At 36.5% G+C, this 20,615-nt stretch overlaps 1 protein-coding gene across 6 annotated transcripts in view; it reads left to right on the top strand.

The window, feature by feature from the left end:
- The window catches only part of VPS13B (vacuolar protein sorting 13 homolog B), a 417,159-nt gene that overhangs the window by 218,832 nt on the left and 177,712 nt on the right, over window positions 1-20,615 (top strand). For 4 of the 6 annotated variants that reach the window (XM_042834797.1, XM_042834815.1, XM_042834804.1 and 1 more), the window contains exons 24-27: window positions 3,490-3,710; window positions 8,433-8,639; window positions 18,244-18,415; window positions 19,048-19,162. In XM_042834797.1, the coding sequence (XP_042690731.1) occupies window positions 3,490-3,710; window positions 8,433-8,639; window positions 18,244-18,415; window positions 19,048-19,162 (715 nt within the window). Of the gene's footprint in view, window positions 1-3,489; window positions 3,711-8,432; window positions 8,640-18,243; window positions 18,416-19,047; window positions 19,163-20,203; window positions 20,271-20,615 lie in introns of all 6 variants that reach the window. The other 2 variants (XM_042834830.1, XM_042834824.1) reach the window with 1 other exon arrangement.

Raw genomic sequence — 20,615 nt, 5'->3', positions numbered from 1 at the left:
TAAGCTGGTGAAACATGTGTGTTTGTGCTTTCGTTTGAAGTCTGTGGAACTAAGTCTCATGCTGAAGTTAGCTCTGAGCTTGGTCAAAGCTCTCAGTGCTTTCAACTGTGTGCGACTAATTTATGCAGTCATATAAATCTGCTCTCTTATTGCATGGCTGGGAGTAAGAAGAGTAAATACAATACTAAACTAAAAAGTGATGATTGCTGTATCCTTTTTTTATTCAAACATTGCATGTTGCTTGCAAACATAAGTGTATTAGAAATCCCTGTGAATACTTCATTGCGGATAAAGAAAGAGAGCTGGAAACAGAGGAATGAAGATACTTTCTAAAGATTCCAAAGGATACCTTTAGCAAGTATGTGAATAGACCCAGAACATATTTACTTTTGTGGTCTCTCTACTACCATTACTAACTTTAAACAAGCAATTTATCTTTTGTACAGCTGTCAACATTATATACACTGTGTTGTGTACAATTGCCACTTCTGCAATATGGTTTTTAAAATAAAGAGAAGTGTCATATAAAAGTGAGAGAAAACATATAATAAAATCATTAGTAGTTGAGTACAAGGGTTGCTCTGAAAGTAATGTCTCCTACTTTGTTATGTCAGCCCACGGTGTCAGAGGCAGATGTTGGTGGAATGGCAGTAGAGTTGAACCTTCCCACAGAGACTCTGTTACGTGTTGTTGCTGTGTGACAGATGGCAACAGAGGGGCAATCTGACCAAATGGTACCTGATATGAAGGCGTATGTGAAGCAAAGGTGTGCCCCTGAATTCCTCCATGCAGAAAAAAGTTGCACCCACTGACATTCATTGACACTTCCTGAATGTTATGGAATGTTTACCAAACAGTGCATGTGAGCACAGGTTGGCAGTGGGTGGTGCATTTCGGCAGTGGTGACAGTGACATGAGAGACAAGCTGTGTTCTGGATGGCCATGCACAACTGTCACATGACAAAATGAGGAACATCTCCATCAGCTTATCAGCTAATGGTGGTGAATGTGTTGAAACACAGTGTTTTGTAGCTGAGATTTTTTTCTATCAAGTAGTGTTATTATGCCCTTTGGATCTATTTTAGTTCCCGCAGAAATAAACAGGAGGCATTTCTTTCAGAGTAACCTACATACATTTATGAATATTGTATCTCATGCGTATCAAAAGACATGATGAGCATTACACCTAGCTAAGTACATTAAATAGTTGCCAGTGAAAATCCTTGCACATAGCAAAAACTTTATTTCACATGTATTGCAAAAGTAGTTCTCTTAGTAGAACAGGGGTCTTAAAGTAGCATTTATAAATTTGATATGTTATCAAAACATAGTGAACACATTTTCAAGTTTTTCAAATCAGTTGTTGTCTTTGGAGAAATTAAAAATAAGGATGTATTCAAGCTGTAGGTGAGGAACTAACCAGAACCTTGAACTATGCTGGGTGTCTTTCATGTATATGTTCTTACTGTTAAGAACTGGGTGAGCTCTGGCTCCACTGAAGGTAATGTAAGTTTTATCTACAATTTTTCAGCCTAAATGAATCACAGCAATTAGATGGCAAAACAGTAGCTTACATGGAAAGGAAGATTAGACAGGCAGAGAAAACATCTACGAAGTGCAGCACTGGCTCTTCATTCCTACTAAGAAATGAGCTTTGAAGTAAAACCTCTAAATAGTGTTGTTCTTAACGTTTAACACTTTAAATTGCTAAAGTAGTTTCATAAAAGCAACCTACAAAACGAATCCATGTAAGTAACTATCATTTCTTTTTAACAGATAAACAAACTCAAGTAGAACCACAAAACAAGTATTTTATCAGAGGAACAGCTCTAGTATTATAGAATGTCACACTGAGTATGGAACTGAGAAAGATAATTGATGAAAATAAGGGGGGATTTTATAGGTGTAAATATGTTGTATTTGCTATAGTGTTTGTTCATCATAATGTGTTTTATGTACATCTGATAAAATTTGCTTTGTGTTTTTCTTTTAAGGTAGACACTGTATACTGTGTGAAATAGTTAACATCCCTCTTTGGAGATCCTTTTTAATCCATGAGATATAGCCAATGTGATGTGACCACTGTAATGGTCACAAAGAAATACAAAGGTTAGGTGTCATAGTCAGAAGCATGTCATTAGAGTTGCCTTTGCATTTGAATTTTTTTCTATTACAATTAATATTTTGTAATTCTTGGCTGACGGAATTTGGAAAAAATGCAGATTACTAGCTACTTTTAAATTTATAATCTGAAACATTTCCAAAATGTTTTCAAGTTCCTTTGGCTAAGCTGAATTCTTCAGTGTGTCATAGCTTCAAAATAAACTACTGAAGTTTTCAGTTTTCTTAGGATGAGATACACAGGTGAGATGCTTAGATATTCCAATTTATTTATTATTCTGTGACAACCAGTGTAAATGTGCATTTATATACAACCTCTTGTTCTGATTTTCAAAACTGACTTCCTATTGAAGGTTCACAGCTGGGTATCAACTCTCATTCAAGTGGGGTCAAAAAAGCCCAAATTCCTCAGCAGAAAGTCTGATGACTGGAAAGTTTATGTAGAGGAAAAATAAATAAATAAATAATTGTTATGCTCGTATTTCTAAATAGCAAAAGCCTGTATCTGTGGTTTCACGTGAAATGAGAATTAATCACATCTTTTGTTGCCTCGTGGCCTAGGTAGTCTCACACACACACACAGAATTGTAGGGGTTGGAAGGGACCTCCAGAGATCATCGAGTCCAACCCCCTAACCTAACCCTAAATGCTGTAGAAGATACAGCATCAAAGGCTTTACTAAAGCCTATGCAGACACTGTCCTCCTAATTTCCTTTGCATCTAATGCAGGTTAGAAATTGTCACCCCAAAGGTATTACTGAAAGCTGAAGGCAGCAGTGATTATAACAACTAGGTTCATCTGTTGTTGCTTTGTTTTCCAGCCATACTGGATTAGTCTAGTCAGTGCTGGACAGATGTGATCCAAGTCTCATGTGCTGAGCTGTGCACTGGGATATTCTTCGGTTAGCACAACCCTATGGCACCTCTCTGTTGAGATGCGAACTGTGAATTTTCAGAAGATTGTATAAGCTGAAGAATAATGTAAGGAACTGCTTCTGCTTCCCCATATACTGAAATAAGTGAAGAGTGGTTTCAGAAAGCTTCCGAGTTTAAGGGGCATTCAGTAGTACAGAATGTATCAGTGTACATTCGTTAAGGACTGTTGAACATTCTTGTTCACAGGTTGCAGTTAAAACCCACACTATTAAATTTTCAAACAGTTACATAGCTCCTGTTAGGCTTTAAGGTGTGGAATAGAATTAGTGGTTGAATTGTGCTTTTGATGGTTCAGGGCTAAGTTGATGTTCTTTGACAGCAATTGCTGACTTCTAAGTAGGTTAACGATAAGGCCTTTACCGAGTTTTAAGAAAAGTTTTCTATTATTTATGATGACAATTTTAACTGTTTTCCCTTCTTTGTCATCACTAGGTGATGCTTTTCCATGGACCATAAGTCTGCATCATTTCAGTATGTATACTCTTCTTGGACAACAGATGACTCTTAATTTAGTGGAACCAATGGGCTGTACTTCTACTTTAGCTGTTACATCACAGAAACTGCTTGCTTCGGGGCCAGAATCCAGGCACTCATTTGTCGTCTGCCTTCACGTTGACCTGGAGTCCCTTGAAATAAAATGCTCAAACCCCCAGGTTGGTACATTTAATTGATTTATGAAGAGAAATTTAAATAACTTGATTTAAGTACAATTCTTCTGCGCTTTCAGGAAGAGATTCTCTCTTTTTTTTTTTTTTTTTTTTTTTTTTTAAACTGGGCCATCAAATCAAGGTGCTTAGATTAAGATTTGCTTTGAAGCTCTCTCAAGTTTTGTTTTAATTCAAACTCTTCCCAAAATGTAATAGCTACAGTATAAATGCATCTTTTGGCTGATGGAATTAAATGAATTGCAGATGTACCATTAAATGCTACAGAGCTTTTGTGCTGTCACTGTGGATTCTTATATTGAAATGGTTTAATGTAATTTTTTTCATCATATTCTCATGGAGTGAGCACTTCTTTGAACATAAAATGTTCTTAGGGAAGCAGTTTTTTCCTTTGGTATGGAAAAAATATGAACGTGTGAAAATAAGTTTAGACCTGATATGCTTATTAGAAGAGATTGTTGTACTTTCAGAAAGTGCACCCTGTACTTCACTGAGTTGGATCAAGTTCACTGTAATCAAAGAATAAATTATGCTAAATTTTGGGTGTTCTTTACAGCAAATTGAATAACGCTTTTGTGACAGTTGCAATGTTTGAACAACAGTGGTGTTGCAAATAATTCTCTTGTTCATGGAAATGGCAAGTATGTTTAGGTCTGAGTAGAGCTCCACATTCACATGCTGTCTGCCCATTAGATTTAATGTTACCCATTAGATTTTTCGAAGGACATCATGGACAATATGGTAAGTTTATTTAATAGAAAGAAGGAAGAAGAACACAAAGTATCATTTTTATCTGATACACAGAACATCGTGTTTATAAAGATTTGTGGGCCTATGGCCTAAGTATGAGAGTGCCGAAAGTGTGATCACTGGTGTATTTTTGATGTCGTCTCTTGGGTGTACTTATTACAATATGCTCCCCAGTCACATGCTATTTTTCCTTTTCTTCGTTCTGTGTTCTATGAATGAAGCAAGTGTTTTAAAGTGCGCATTAATTTTATCCTCAATGTGTGGTCCCCTACTGCATTCACTGACTTTCATCCAACTTACTTCTGACTCACTTGCTATATGCCACTGTCTTCTCTAATAGATGAGTTCATATTCACTAGTAAAAGGGTTGGATAGAGTGAGATTGCTCGCTGGACATGACAAATTAAATTTTGAAACTGAACAGCCTAAACAAGGTCTACTCAAGCTTGTAAATCTGTTTGACAGGTGTGTTTGCACATATTAAAGGTTGTCACTATGTTACAAATGTGGAAATAAAGGACAGAATTATGGTTTTGCTGACAATTATACTTCTTATTTTGCAAGACTCCTTGAAGCTTTACTTTGTAACTTTGTGGTATTTTCATAATGTTTAATGAATTAACATGCAGGAATTTCATATACTGTGAAAATCTGTCTCATTCTATACTATCCAAACTATGCAGATTTCATTGGAATATTGCAACTATACAGATTTGTAAATATTTTGAGATGTTTATAAAGCAAAATGATTTTCTGTGTTTGATTGGTGTGCTCTCAGTGGAATTCCAGCAAATTGTCTGATCAGCCCTGATTTCTTTTAATTCTCTAAAATTCTTACTTGTAGTGAATATGCAGATTACATTATTTGTATTAAACTTATGAGTTGAATGGCGTTGTTCTAAATTGAAGCCTTATCTGAATTTGAATCGCTCATTAGAAGGAAAACAGAATAAGGAAAACACATTTTCAAGTATTCTATAGTGTGATCAATTAATTCGTATTGTAAACTCTAGGAAAACATTTGCTCTAAGAACATAAATTGTAAGTTTCATGTAAATCATAAGATCATGCATTTAGTGACGTGTTAAAATGCTGTACACCGGAGTATCAGACCAAATAGACCAAATATTGTTGTCTTAAATGATGTTCTTGTACACTAGAATGTTATTCATTAACTGGAGTTTTATAATGACCAAAAAGGTGTGGGCAAATTGAGTTTAGTGAAGGTCTTTGAGCGGTCCTTCTATCCTTGTTTTACTTATGCATCAGGAGAAGGAAAGTCAATCTTTTTAAAGCAGATAACCAAGAACAGAAAATGGAAAATACATTCACATAAACAGCGTTTTATATTTATAAATTCACCTTAGAGTAACTGAAATTTGATTCTTTAGAATGTCAAACTGTATTTTCTCTGCAAACGACAGCTTTAAATTAGGTGATACTTGGTGAATTTGTTAAGCAGTAGCAAAGGTGAAGTACTTTACTGTACGACTACTATGATTTAATGTGAACAGACCGTGTTCTGATGGTCACATTGCTGCAAAGTCAATATTTTCAGTGTGCAAATTGTCAAGATGTTGCCTTTTGCTGTACTGCTCTCAATTTTATAGTAACATGTTTTAAGAATAAAATGCTGTAACATACTGAACTTCACAGATTTTGCCAAGTAGCCAGTGGGGTCTTATTGAGTTATGTGTGGTTTTGCTGCAAAGGGGTTGGAAGCAGTGAGAGAGGGAAACTTTTCTTAACAAATATTGACAGAGTTATTCCTATTTTTATCATACAATTTTTCCTCTCCTGAACAGGGATTTCTAAACATACTTGTATACTTAATGCTGTGCTCCAAAATACTTCTAAAGAAGAGGGTCCTCACACTTACATTAGGTCTCATATAATGATGAATGGATTTTCAAAACATCAAAATTCACTTGAGTAAATGTAACCAACAAGATTAGCAAAAATACATTTCAATGAGTAACAGCCACTGGGATAAAACTAAGTGTATTGAAATTAATCAAAGACACAGCTTCAGCTCTTTATCTGAAGATTTTGAATATTATTTACATAAAAATTTCATATATTTTTTTAATTTTAAGGAGGTTTTGAAGTTAGGTGTTTTTGTAGTTCTTTCTTTTTAACATATCTCTATCAAAGTCACCGCTTTTTGTTAAAGTGTGCTTTTCTTCTTTGTGAACTGGTCACTTTGTATCTGATTTCAGGTGATAAAGTTCATTAGGTTCATATTAATTAATAGGTTTATTGGTTGTTGGCAGGGTTTGAAACAGCTGCTGTTTTAGAACGGCTGCAAGGATCCTGGCTTCAAAAATTAGAAAAAAAAAATCTCTTTGACAACCTAAGGAATTGTTAGCTTTAATGATTGTAGCTGTTGCAATGCCAGTAAGGTCTAAACTATTCAGTGTTGGATTAACTGATGACAAACCTCTTCAGACTGTAAACAAGCATGCATGTAAACACAGAAGTTGCATTATTTCTTCCTTTGTTTTATTTTGGGACTTTAGCAACAGTAGCATAATTAAATTTCTCAAAGCCTTGCTTCTACTGGAGAAGCACAGCTTAAATTATCCTTTGGTCTCTTGACCAATAAATATTGTGAGGGAGAGGAGGCTGCAAACATGTATGATTTGTATTTGTGTCTGTATCCTATTAATTTTCTCGAGATTGTTTTGCCAGTGAAGTGTCAACACCAGTTTATGTTATATTACTGAATCAATCAAATGGACATTATTAGTTGATCTTCCTGAGGTACACAAAAGACTCTCAAGAAAACTTGGAAAATTTGAATTAATAATTTAATGGCTACCACTGCCATATCAGAACATTAGAGACATTAAACCTTTTAAAGAAAAGCTCAATGAAGTTTCTGTTGTAAGTGAAGCAGCAGCTTCATTTCTGTAGATTGCGCCGTGTGTGAAGACCAAAATAAGTACTGAGAAGTTTGTCTCCTTTAGGGAAAAAATTCTGTCAAAGGAGTAGATGACCTGCTCAGTGTAACCCTTGAAACTTCAAAAGAAAATCCAAGATGAACTAAAAAGGATTTTATAAAATGCCAGCACTTAACCTCCTAGGAAAGGACTGTAGCATGTTCTCTGAGACTTCATCACACACTCTCACGCACAAAATCAAGTGCTGTTTTATATCAAATATAGATTGACAGCAGTGTTTTTCTGCATCTGTTCTGCCCACATAAGAAGCCAGCTTCATAGAGTAGATGTGTCCTGAGGCTTAAAGTTCTTAAAAATATGACAATTTCCATTTTTTATAATCGCAAGTTGAGTATGGTATCCAGCTGTGGATCTGCTTGTATGTTGTCTGCAGTTTTCCCTGAGCTTGTTTTATACAGTATATTGCAGTCTGTTGTCATAGAAATTCCACGATTAATTCTTATTTACAAAAACTTGTACAAATATCTTAGAACAGAGTCAAACAGTATGCAAGTTAAACAGTATGTTTTCTGAATATTGGAAGGACATACGCCAAGAGACTATTAAGTTTAATAGCGGATGTTCTTCCTAAAACAAAGAACAGTTTCATGTGATGCATGGGACCATCATTTTAATACCAGTTAAATGAATGTTTTTTTGCACATAAGAAATATGCCAGAAATTGCTTGTATTTAATTGTTAAAATTTGTTACTAAAGGTTTTACAAGACCAGATTGGTTATGTTTTTATGGACTACAGACTGGAATATTAGACAAAGAGCTGATTTATTTTTCTTAAATCAAAATCACTATATTGTAAATGCTGCTAATTATTTTATTTGTAATGTACATGCTTATTAGAGCAGTTCTGAGCATTTAAATTCCACTACATTTTAAGTCTCAGTTAGAGGGCTTTGATTTCGATCATTTTCCTTTAGCTCATTAAGAAATGCTTCCTTTATTTTTTTTTCTTTCAGGTGCAGCTTCTTTATGAACTCACGTTATTTTTTTTCTTACAGGTGCAGCTTCTTTATGAACTCGCTGAGATCACAAGCAAAGTTTGGAATAAAATTCAGAGGAGAGGAATTCTCTACCAGTCTTCTGTTTACACTGAAACCATGACAGGACCTGCACCTCCTAGCTCTCCAGTTAAAAGTAGTGTTGGTACTGTTCCACCCGATACCAGCACATACATCCCATCAGTTGACATTGGCACCACTACAGAGGTAACTTTTCTTAAAAAGATGCATCACATGAATAGTGATTTCCAAAATGTGAAGTAGGTACAAGTGGAAAGTGTCAAGATAGAGCAGCGGTGTCCTTATGGAAAATAGCTTTACCCTAATCACTTTGTGAACTCAATTTGGTGGAAGAAGAATGATTCCAGTGTTTCTCCTATTGTATTTTAACCTGGCAGGTGACTGAGCACCACACAGCTCCTGTCCTTTTTCCATTCCCTCCCAGTTCTTTGGGCGACTCACTGAGAATGGCCTTGGTTCTGTACAACACTGCTTAGCAGCAACTATAAACATTGATATGTTATCAACATTGCTATCAACCAAAACACATCATCATACCACTATGAAGAAAACAATTCCATCCCAATTGAAACTAAGACACCTATGTTTTTTATTTGTCTAAATTGTTTCTCTTGGAAAAAAAGGAATATTAACTCTTAGAAGAAAGTTACAGTTAGTGTTTTCAGGCAAGAAGCATAGGGTGTTTTTGAAGTCCAGAATTTTTAGAACAGTAACTGGTGTTTTTGAAGTACCTTTGGTACGTGTACTGCTCATGTCTCATTCTCAGTAACAATCAGCCTGTTGTGTTGAAGCCAGTTGAGATAAAGCATGAGATGATGCAGGGCTGTTGTTGGCAAGCCAGGAGAGGCACTGGGGATGTGGAGATTCCCAGGGCTGGCAGTGCTGGTTACCCAGTAGTCCACTCACACCAGATTCACCCAGGCATTGATATCTTCTACATGTGAGCTGCTTCTGGAGCTCTGCTGTTTCCCTTGTCTCAGGGGTGTATTTGGAACTCTGTTATAGGAGGATTCTGGTATTCAGCTTCAAATATAAAAAAGATTGGCCGTTCGTTTTTATGTCTTTCTGCTTCCTTAATTTGCAATACTGTGCAACTGCCTGGAGCAAACTGGTACCTGATCTAAATCTGTGTGTGCCTAAGACTGTAAAATGTTATTTTGAGTTATGAGGAATTGTGCTTCTTTCACACAAGGAGGAAAGAAGGCTAATACAATGTTAAACTTAATCCATGACTATCATGAGCTCATCAGCTAGATGATGCATTAGAATGGGCGGTCACAGGAGGCTGTGTAAGTGAGCAGGCCAAATATATGTGATTTTCTTAGTGCCTTCTGTCAGTCTTAAATGGCTCTGGCATAGACCTGTAAATTCATAAGATGAGTTGAAGATATGTCAATAGTTTATTAAATGTATGCAATGCTTAATTCTTAACATAAAGCTCTAAGAATCAGAATTGTTTGAGTTGGAAGGGACCCCTAAAGGTCATCTGGTTTGACTCCCTGCAGTGAACAGGAACACCTACAGCTAGATCAAGTTGCTCAGAGCCCCTCCAACCTGACCTTGAATTGCTGGGAGACTTCTGAAGGCGGGTAGATTTCTGAGACTAGTTTCGTTCTTAGGAATAAACACAGTGATTTGGGAATTCCTTGTAGTTCCAGGACACAGGCAGATGCCTGGCAATTTGAATGCTCTCTGCAATTATAGTTCAACAACATTTGGCCAAGATTTCTTTAACACTGTGAGTGGCTTGTAGTAATTCCAGGTTTTGGAGAGAATGAAATGGTGATTTCTAGTGCTTACTTTGACATAAGCATGATGTGCACACACATACAAGTAATTCACTAAAAGGTGTTAAAGCTAGAGCTTCAGTTCTAATGACATTTCACTAAAATACTCATTTCTGAATTATTTGGCTTGCCTATGTTTTGGTGTATTCCTATGATCTCTATAGTGAAAAAGTCTTGTCACAGATAAAAAAAAAATTGAAGGTAAGCAGCAGTAGTAGGAAAAAAATATGTCTGCAAAGATAGCATTTTTTTTTTACCCACCAAAATTCCTTCCTTATTAAAATCAGAAACCACCAGCTTTATAAATAACGATTTGGTTTTGACTCTATATAGACAGAGGCATTTAGAGTACATGCTGTACTTAGAGCATTCGTTGATACTGATTCAATAGTTGTTTTAACCCATATGTTACCAAGATTGTTTTGACAGTATGAGTTCAGCATTCATTTTCTTCTACTTGCAAAATATTGTTCATCACATATTTCATTTTCTTCCTTTTCTCAACAAATATTGTATTCTAGCTAAATAGATCTTCTCCTGATATGAATGAAGTTTGGTGAATTAGCTAACAAACTAAGATTTGTTTTCAGTCTTTTCTACTCTGAAGCTGTGATTACGATCTCCATCTTCTTAGAATGGGAACTTGATTAAAACATACGGCAGAAAAAAAGATACGAACAGGAGAAAAACTTTGCTTGAATCCACACTGTTCATATGGCTGAAAGACTGACATAGGAATAGAGCTCATGTCCATCATCTCCATTCAGAGCCCTCAGCCCAAGGTGCTTTGTCTGTGGCTGGGGCAGGAAGGCAGTCCAGAAAGAGGAAGGAGAAACATACTTGGGCAATTGGCAAGAAGTAATGAAAGGAACCACACTGTCTTCTCACTGTTGGGTTCTCACTCCTTTAGACAATATAAATTAAATAATGGGTAACTTAATCATTGGCAGTATTTCTACAATATATTTTCTTCTGTGGCTGATGGCTGTTTCTGAACCTATTACGTGTTTCCTAGTATAAAAGTACCGTTAAGATTTTAATTAGTGCCATTGCTCGTGCTTGGTTCCTTGAGATAAGGATTGTTGAGAAATGAAAAATATGTGTATTTGAAACTTAGCTAAAGTTTTCCCTTGTTGTTTTTGCTTGTTTGTTAGTCACTTAGTTTCCTTGTTTCCTTATGCAAGCTTACTTATAATCACCATACTTTCTTTTATGTAGTGTAATCAGGAAATCTGAGTTCTTTCTTCAGTGCGGGTAGAATAAAAAGATGACAGCCTGGTCACTTCTGCTGTCTTCAGCTGTACTCTGGAATGCTTTGTTTTGCTGTAAGCCTCAGTCATAATATGAATGGACTTATATGTGAATTTATTTTCAAATGTACACAGTCTGCCATATGCATCATAGGGAGTACGTAGTCCTCTTCAGTACTTCAAGTACTATGCAGACCAGTATGGAAAATATGATCTGTTCTCTTTGTATTCTTTAAAATTCCAGTATTGCTTACTGATAGAGGCATATTTTGGCTGTTAGAAATTTGAAGGCACTTTATTTTGGCTTGTACTTATTAGTAGTGTGGAAAGGAAGTTAGGTCTGTGTTGTTTAAATTAATAGATACAACCATGTATTTGTAAATTATAACTTGTTTTGAGACTACTGTAACAAAAGTATTTTCCATGGAGAGAATGGAGGGATATAAAAATATAAAAATGGAGTACATCACTCAAAGCTGCAACTTGCAGCTACGTTAGCTTATAGTCATATAACAGCGATGAAGCATATGGCATAATTAATATGTATTTTACAGGTCTGTCTTAGGGACATTCTCCAAGAGTCGGGGAAATCTTTTTCATGTTTTATTTATCAGTTTGTACTTTGTTTTTATACTCCTACACTTTTTTATTTTGAAAGCTTGATATCTGACTAGCAAAAATACTTTGCTACAATAAGTATTATTTTTTGTTAACATTGGAGGTTTTATGATTAATATTATTTTGTTCTTTGGGAAACACTTTTTTTTTTTAATTTCTTTCAAATGCAACAGATTTGTTATAGATGAATAAGAAGAAAATTAACTCTCACTACTATTTGTATTAAACAGCAAAAGAAGTAATTTGTTTATATGGTCTGCGGATGATTTATATCTCAAGCTGTGTGTAATTTTTTCCATGCTGACAGGTTGATAGTGAATACCATGCTCCTACATGGATAAAGCTACGTAACTCACTGAATTTTACTCTGGGTGGTGGTAGGAAGAGACGCATCATCGAGGCTTAAGTACTGGAGGGATGGAAACAGTTAATCATTTTTACCATCCCTCCTTTGGAACAGCAAGAGCAAAGGTAGTACAGACTACAACAGGCCACTTGTTACTGTTTACTTAAGTACAAACAGTGGTAGAAGTGTTTAGTCCTTGGGGAAACTGGGTGATTGAGCAAGAACGCAGAAGTTATTTTGATAAGGCATAGCAGTAGTGTGGCCAAACTGTGATCATCCCTGAGCTTTAGGCAGGCCAAGGATGAAGGCCTCACATGTTTGGTTCTTCCTGATGAACAAAGATAAATTCTGCTAAGAAAATAAACTTGGTATATTGGTCAATTTGCAACAATTGGCGAAAGAATTAAATTGTGTATTTTAGGACTTGGCATGAGAAGTTGTGGGAAAATAACTCAGTGTTTCTGACTCTGGCTTGATTTTTCTGTAGATCTGGAAACAGAGCAGAAAATTAATGCATAAACATATTTAACAATACCACGCTGGGTGCTGAAAATCCAAAAAGAAAATTGAAACTGCATGAGAAACAAGATTGCTGTTTTTTCAATTCTGTTTTAGTTTTCAGTGCAAAAAAGAATTCTAAGAATTTGAGCTTATTAAATAAATAAAAACCAAAACCAAGTTAGTGCAGCTCGTCGTTTTTTCCCTGTGATTTTGCCCAATGGTTTTGGATGCAGTACCATTAACATAAATTTAAGAAGAAATGAATCCTTTTTCCACTTCTCAAAGGATAACCATGTTGCAGCTTCTGCCTCCAGAGAAGCCATCTGTATTGCTTTTGCTACTGACGGAGAGAATAGGCCAATTCAACTCTCTTGGTATGTTTGAATGGTAGAAAAACATGTGGATAACACATTGATATTGAACTGTTGAAGGAGGAGATAGGAGCCAGTAACCTTTGACAGAGACATGGTGATGAGCAGCTGGGGCTGTCTGTCGATAAGCTCTTCAGCTGGCACAGCTGCAAACAGAAGAGGTTATCTCTGCCGGCCTCAGCTTAATGCAGTTTTAGCTCTGTCATCAAGCTGGCTAGTGCGAGCAACAGAACACACAAGTGACATGGAATGCCAGATGGGCATGCAGTAACCCAAGTACAGAATTGGGGTACAAAGCTGTGCAATTGAATTGAGGCCCTGCTTGGGACCTGCAGGCCCTGTGGTCAAACAAGCCGTAAAACCGAACAACTGAAAGTCCAGGTGTCAGACCTCCCACTTGCTCTGCTGTGAAAACAGTCCCCTGGTGCTTTGATTCTGGCCAGAAGTTCACAGTTATTTTACTTCTGACAATGCTTGCTTTGCAGATCAAGATGCTTATTTTTTTCCATGCTGGTGTTTTATAGAATCATAGAATGGCTTGGGTTGGAAGGGACCTCAAGGATCATTAGTTTCCAACCCCCCTGTCACAGGCAGGGTTGCCAACTGCTGCATCAAGTACTAGATCAGGCTGCCCAGTGACCCACCCAGCCTGGCCTTTAACACCTGCAGGGACAGGGCATCCACAACAGCCTCCACTTCACTCGTAGACGTGAAAACCTGGTTTACTTTTTCAAGTTCAATTCCAGAAATACATGCCTGTAGAGGAAATTTTGTTCTACATCTATACAGCTATGTGCAGCATTTGAATCACTATTAATACATCTACCTCACATTCTACAGAAATTCATGTCAGAAATATTTGCAAGTCAGACAGCTGTAAGCACAAACATGACTGGATTCATGTCAGCATGAGCACAGCTCCAGCAGTACTGATGGAAACTGCAAATACCTTGGTCTCTTCTCCTCACCTCTGCATTTTTTGTTGATAGGATGTCAGATATAGGGCACGTTCCAAATCACTGTGCATGTAGAAAAGAAGGAAGCAGTTTTCAATGATGGGCCTGTAGCTTTGTTTTTGTTGCTTTTTTTTTAAATAAACTTCACAGTTGTAATGGATTTGGACGTTAGTAGGGAACGTGTCCCCTAAAACTCAGCGTTTGCTACTTTTAAACATTTCTGAGTTAATTTGATTCTTATACATGTCTGGGTTTATGCTATATGGATGCAGTTCTTCAAGAATCCCACAAATACTGTTAAAAGTAACATTGTGCCAAAATTATCAGCTGGCTGATACTTCATGAACTGTAGTACATCAATTAATATCTAGTGAAAAATAAGCTTAAAGAAAGTGTGGGAAAATGAATGCTTCAGTTTTCTACAGAACAGTTATCTATGTCGTCAAACCACTAAACAAAAACAGCTCTTTGTGAAGAAAAAAAAAAGAAGTTAACAAAATACATGAAACATCTGAGCACATAAGATTGTGCAAATAGAAGAAAAAAAATTATAAAATGTAAAACTTTCCATGGTAGCAGTATGTATTTGCTGTTAACCACACCACTTTAAATTTACTTTACTATTGTTTTCTTCTTTTTTAACTATCAGAAATGTACAGATCTGCCAAAATTTTGGGAGCTAAATTGATTTTCATAAAACAAGCCTTTTGGAACATGTCCAGTCAGAGAATGGATGTGTGTACAGGGAGAAGAGGAAGCTCTCTCTCCTACTCCCTCCATTACAGTTGCTAAGTTACAATGTGGCGAATTAAGTGTGCCAGCAATACAAAAAAGAGTGTTAAAAGTGCTTCAATTTAAAAAAAAAAAAAAAGGGAAAAAAAAAAAGGAAAAAAAAAAGGGAAAAAAAAAAAGGAAAAAAAAGGAAAGTGCAGAATGAATTTATAAAGTGAAAAAAACAGACCAGCAAATCACTCCACAGCAAAGCAACACTGGCTTGATCTTTGACTTGACTGAAAACAAAGATATTAAATAAGGTTTAAATAGTATTGTTCCTTGCCTTCCTTGACCTTTCGTCAATGACACAGACGATGGCATTGAATGCACTCGGAGCAAGATTGCGGATGACACCAAGCTGAGCGGTTGGAAGGAAGGGAAGGAAGGGAAGCCATCCCAAGGGACCTGGACAGGCTGGAGAAACAGGCCCATGAAAACCTAGTGAGGTTCAATAAGGCCAAGTGCAGGGTGCTGCACTTGGGTCAGAGCAATCCCAGGTATTTATATAAGCTGGGGGAAGATCTCCTTGAGAGCAGCCCTATGGAGAAGGACTTGGGGGTCCTGGTAGACGAAAGCTGGACACGAGGCAGCAGTGTGCACTTGCAGCCCAGAAGGCAAACTGTGTTCTGAGCTGCATCAAAAAAGGGGTGGCCAGCAGGGAGAGGAAGGTGATTGTCCCCTTCTACTCGGCCCTCGTGAGGCCCCATCTGGCAGTACTGCGTCCGGGCCTGGGGCCCCCAGTACAGGAAGGACATGGAGCTCATGGAGTGGGTCCAGAGGAGGGCCATGAAGATGATCAGAAGGCTGGAGCACCTCTCTGTGAGGAAAGGTTGAGGGAACTGGGATTGTTTAACCTGTAGAAGAGAAGGCTCAACAGAGACCTCCTTGGGGCCTTCCAATACTTGAAGAATACGTATGAACCGGAGGGGGAATGGCTATTTACGAGAGTTTTTGGAGAGTTTTTTACGTTGTTTTTGGAGAGTGACAGGACAAAGTGAAATGGTTTTAAACTGAGACAGGGGAGGTTTAGGTTAGATACTAGGAGGAAGTTTTCACACAGAGGGTGGTGACACACTGGAACAGGTTGCCCAAGGAGGTTATGGATGCCCCATCCCTGGAGGCATTCAAGGCCAGGCTGGATGTGGCTCTGGGCAGCCTGGTCTGGTGGTTGGTGACCCTGCGTGTAGCAGGAGGATTGAGACTAGATGATCATTGTAGTTCTTTTCAACCATTCTATGACCTCTGATTGTGCTTCATTGCTTGACACCCTGTGAAAGCCATCTGAGAATCTTGGCAGCTTTTCTTTGACTGGCTGCTGCCTCCACAGCTGCCCTGTTTATAGGATCACCTATTCCAAAGTACTGCAGATTCTAGGCAGATTCTAGGCACAGTGAAACTCCCATAACAGATTCATCATCTTTTCGGGATGTTATTCAAGATTTGTTACAAAGGTGTGGAAACTTTTGGATGTTTGATGTCTGTCAAACAGCCCAAAGTCATAATGGATATTGTATGATTTTTAGGATTTTGACCTAGCTTTTGTCCTGTCTTATGGTTAATATTTTGATAAGAAAACACATATACATTATAGAAATCCTGTAGTTAAACTGTAGGCCTGAGTTGTTTGGAAATGGGATCCATCAATGTAAAAGCTCCCATATGAGCTGTTTGGTTTGGGATGAGTTCTATACATCCACAAAATAGATTGCTAACAGAATTTCCATACTCACAGTCTTAGACTGCAGGATGAGTCAAGTAATGTCAGATTTTAGATTTTGCTACTGAAAATATGTTGGTTTTTTTTTTCAAGTGCTGATGTGAGTGCATTATTGGGTTTTTTTTTTTGCCTGTCAGTTGAAAGTTGATTCTGTCAAACTGTGCAGTGCCTTCTGTGTAAGCCTTGATTGCAGGATGTCTTCTACATAAATCATCACAGTTATTCATTAGTTAAAGCTCAAAATTCCCAAGTATGTAGTTCATTGTAATTCATAATCCTCAAAACCTTCATTAAAATTTTGGTTGTTTATTGATCTGTAGTTCTTAGAAACAACTTGAACTTGATCTCAAGGAATCAAAGTGGCAATACATTTCTCTTGCCCGTTTGTGTTTGAATAATGAAGGAAACTTGCAACACTTAGTGTGGTTAGAAGAGCAGATGCAGATGGATTTTTAGTGGCTTCTGGTTGACATTAATGACCTATGTACCCATTGCATTGAGCTGAAGAGTAAATGCTAGGAACTAAGGAGCAATTATATGTTTGCATCTTTTTTTTTTCTCTCTGGTTGCATTAATTTCTGTCAAAGGAAAGATCTGGTGAAGTCATCTTGTTGGTAAATTTTTCAATTGTCCCATGAAGAATTATCAAAAGTTACGTGCTGGTCTCTGGTAGGCCTTTCTAACAAGTTCTTCAGTGTATCTTTCATATGTCTCTCTTTCTCTCATATGTCTTTCATATGTCTCTTTTTCTGAAGATATAAGCTCTTGTTTGTTGAGCCTTTAGCACTGTAGGGAATGAGCAAAAATTATTGGTGGCTCAGAAGCTTCTACAAGCTCATTTGTCAAGATATCTGTTATTTAGGAATATTGCAAGTGACAATCAAAATTTTAAACACCAGAAACATTTTAAAAGTTGTGATTAAAACATTTCCAACACGAGGCTATTGTTTTGCAAGATCATTTTCCCAAGAAATTACAAGAAAACGTATAGAAGAAGGGGTGAAAAAAATCATATGTAGTATACAAGTGCCATTCTGAGATATTCTCCTCTTGGTACCTCTAAAACCTCATCTTTTGCCCTCCAGATGTGCACAAGCCTGCTTATCTCCATTTCCTGTTGCATTTCAGAATATTCCTATCAACCTTAATTGTCATTAGCGTTTCTGGTATGTAACTAGTGTAATCTAACGAGGAAATTCTTCTAGACCAAGTGGAATAAAGTCATGGAATGTCACATTTTTATCATATAATCTCGGCCAAATTCATTATCTCCTCCTGTTTTTTATTCCCCCGACATTCAAAAATGGCTTAATTTTAATACACAGTCACTGAGTCTGCTTGTATTTATGTGTACATTTATATGGTTTGTCAAGTCTATATCAGTTTTGATGGAAGAAAAGTAGGCAGTGATGAAAAGCAAATACTTTTTTTTTCTCAGCCATTGCTTCTGTTGTTTTGTCTGTTTTATAGGGTGATTCTCTTCAGGGTGGTGATGACTCTCCTTTCTCAGACTCTATTACACTGGAACAAACAACGAGTAACATTGGAGTCTCAAGTGGACGTGTCAGCCTGTGGATGCAGTGGATGTTGCCAAAAATTACTATAAAATTGTTTGCTCCTGACCCTAGAAATAATGGCACAGGTATTCAACATTTTTTACCTTATTTATTATTTTAAATTTTGTACAGTATTTCACGACACGGTATTAGATTTTCAGTACATTTATTGGTTATATTTGAGAGTATTAAATTGGTAATGATTCAGTTATTTTACTTAGAAGTCTGCATTTATTGTCTCAGTAGTAATTATACTCCATTTTTATGTTGTTTGGTGGTATGTTTTGTGTGTGTCCATCTATAGACGCGTAGATTTGCACGGATATTTTCAAACTGATATTGAGAAGACTAGTGATTAAGTTAATTTTCAAAGAGATGTACATATACACTAGATAAAAAATAATTACATGAGAGAAAGAAATCTCAAGTGTTACATATCTTTGTATTTTTTACAGGAGTTACAGAAATCTGAACAAAAAATTCTATAGATGAGTCTCCAGACATTTTTTAAAAGAAAGTTTTTGATTGCAGTATTTTTTTCTGATTCTTCTCAGCACGACAGTGAATGAAATCATTCTTTATGACAAATCTCTGAGTGGAGAGAGCATTATCCTATATATAAACTTTGGTGTTCCACGTTTATACCTTGCTTATGAACTTGTATTGATGGTATTAATTATTAGGTATTGATGGTTTTAATTTCCTTTGGCCATTGCAGAGGTTTGTGTTGTCAGTGAGTTAGAAGATCTCAGCGCATCGGTGGATATGCAGGATGTATATACCAAAATCAAATGTAAAATAGAGAGCTTCAATGTTGACCATTACAAAAACAGGTAATTTCTGGTAGTTGTACGATTATGAATTCAGGCTGAAAGATGAAGGCAGTTGTGTTTTTTCCTCTTGATTGTTAACTTGAATTTAAGGTTATTGTTGAATTTCTTTTAAATGAGATTGATTTTGATTGCATGAAATGTTTAAATCTAAAATGCATTTTCTTAAAATTACAGCCAGTTCCAAAGAAGTACGTGTAAATCATTACGTGTTAGTGTACACATTTGTTACTCTGTTGATTCTTATGACAAAAATATTAATTTTACTAAACTTCTGAATCAGAATTCCTTAAATACTGTTGATGGCACATTAGTTTTAGCAAATTGCCAATGGTGAGTGTTTTATGATGCTGTATTTTTGGATATTAAAAAGCATTTTATACAAATGAAGCTACTTACTTTGTGGTTCAGCAACACTATAGTGCAGGCAACTAAGCTGGTTGTCTGTATGTCACCAACGTTAACGAATACGTCATGAATGTACGTCTAGGCTAGGTAGCTAGAACTTCTGAATGTCTTGCCTCAGCAAGTTTTCTTTTTTGCAGAACCAATATAAGTGTTTTCAATGAGCATTCAAATGCAGTTTGGCAGAGATACTACACATTCCACCTTGTAGTGCATACGACTATGAGCATGCAACCTAAGAGATACCAATGTAATCTTTCTTTAGCTGTTTTATTGTTTGCCATTTTAAAACTTGATAATTGATTATGCTATGAGAGACAAAAATTAAGCAAGCTGCTTTTTGCACATGCTCTGTGGATGACCTTGGGAGAGGATACTTCATTGCCTAATGCTCCCTAGGAAAACATTTCAGCTTAGTGGTGTCCTTGTTCATTAAAGTTATCTTGAAGGGGTTTTTTGTTGTTGTTGTTTGTTTGTTTTGTTTTTGTTTTTGTTTTGTTTTGTTTTTTGCTTTACAAAAGTTGTTACTGTTTTCAGTTACATTTCATAATCTATTCAGAATACCCTTTCCTATCGTTCAGTTTCTTTGGACTAAAGCCAAAAGCAGAGAACAGATAAGGTTAATGTTCTGTCTTCCAGGCCAGGGGAGGGCTGGCAATCAGCAGATTTTGAAGGGATCTTTCTACAATGCAGAGAAAAGATTTTGGTGAGATTTCTTTAGTAAACTAAGGTGCTTACCTGAAAAATTCTTCTGAAGCGACATAGTTTTCTTTATTCTTTTATGTGTCGAAAAGAGTGATTACAAGAACTATTGTACAAAGCAACATTTTAATTCTTAATAATTTTTTTCTAAACAATACTGCGAATTTATAATGTATTTGAATAGAGTTTTTCTTACACAGTTTGATTCTTGTAATCATTCTAATAAGATTGTCTATTGAATGTGGATGGGTCAGTCCATTTCCTTTTTTGCAGGATTCTGTTATATTTTCTGTGTCTTCCCATCCTGCAATATCTTGTCTTTTCACATAATATTTTCCAAAGTTTCTTT

The sequence above is a fragment of the Centrocercus urophasianus genome, unplaced genomic scaffold (genome assembly GCF_019232065.1).
Source record: "Centrocercus urophasianus isolate 14NV4802_14NV808 unplaced genomic scaffold, USGS_Curo_1.0 seq_11, whole genome shotgun sequence".
In the NCBI taxonomy this organism is placed as follows: Eukaryota; Metazoa; Chordata; class Aves; order Galliformes; family Phasianidae; genus Centrocercus; species Centrocercus urophasianus.
Note: the sequence above shows the minus strand (reverse complement) of the source record. Positions and strands in the feature narration are given on the sequence as shown.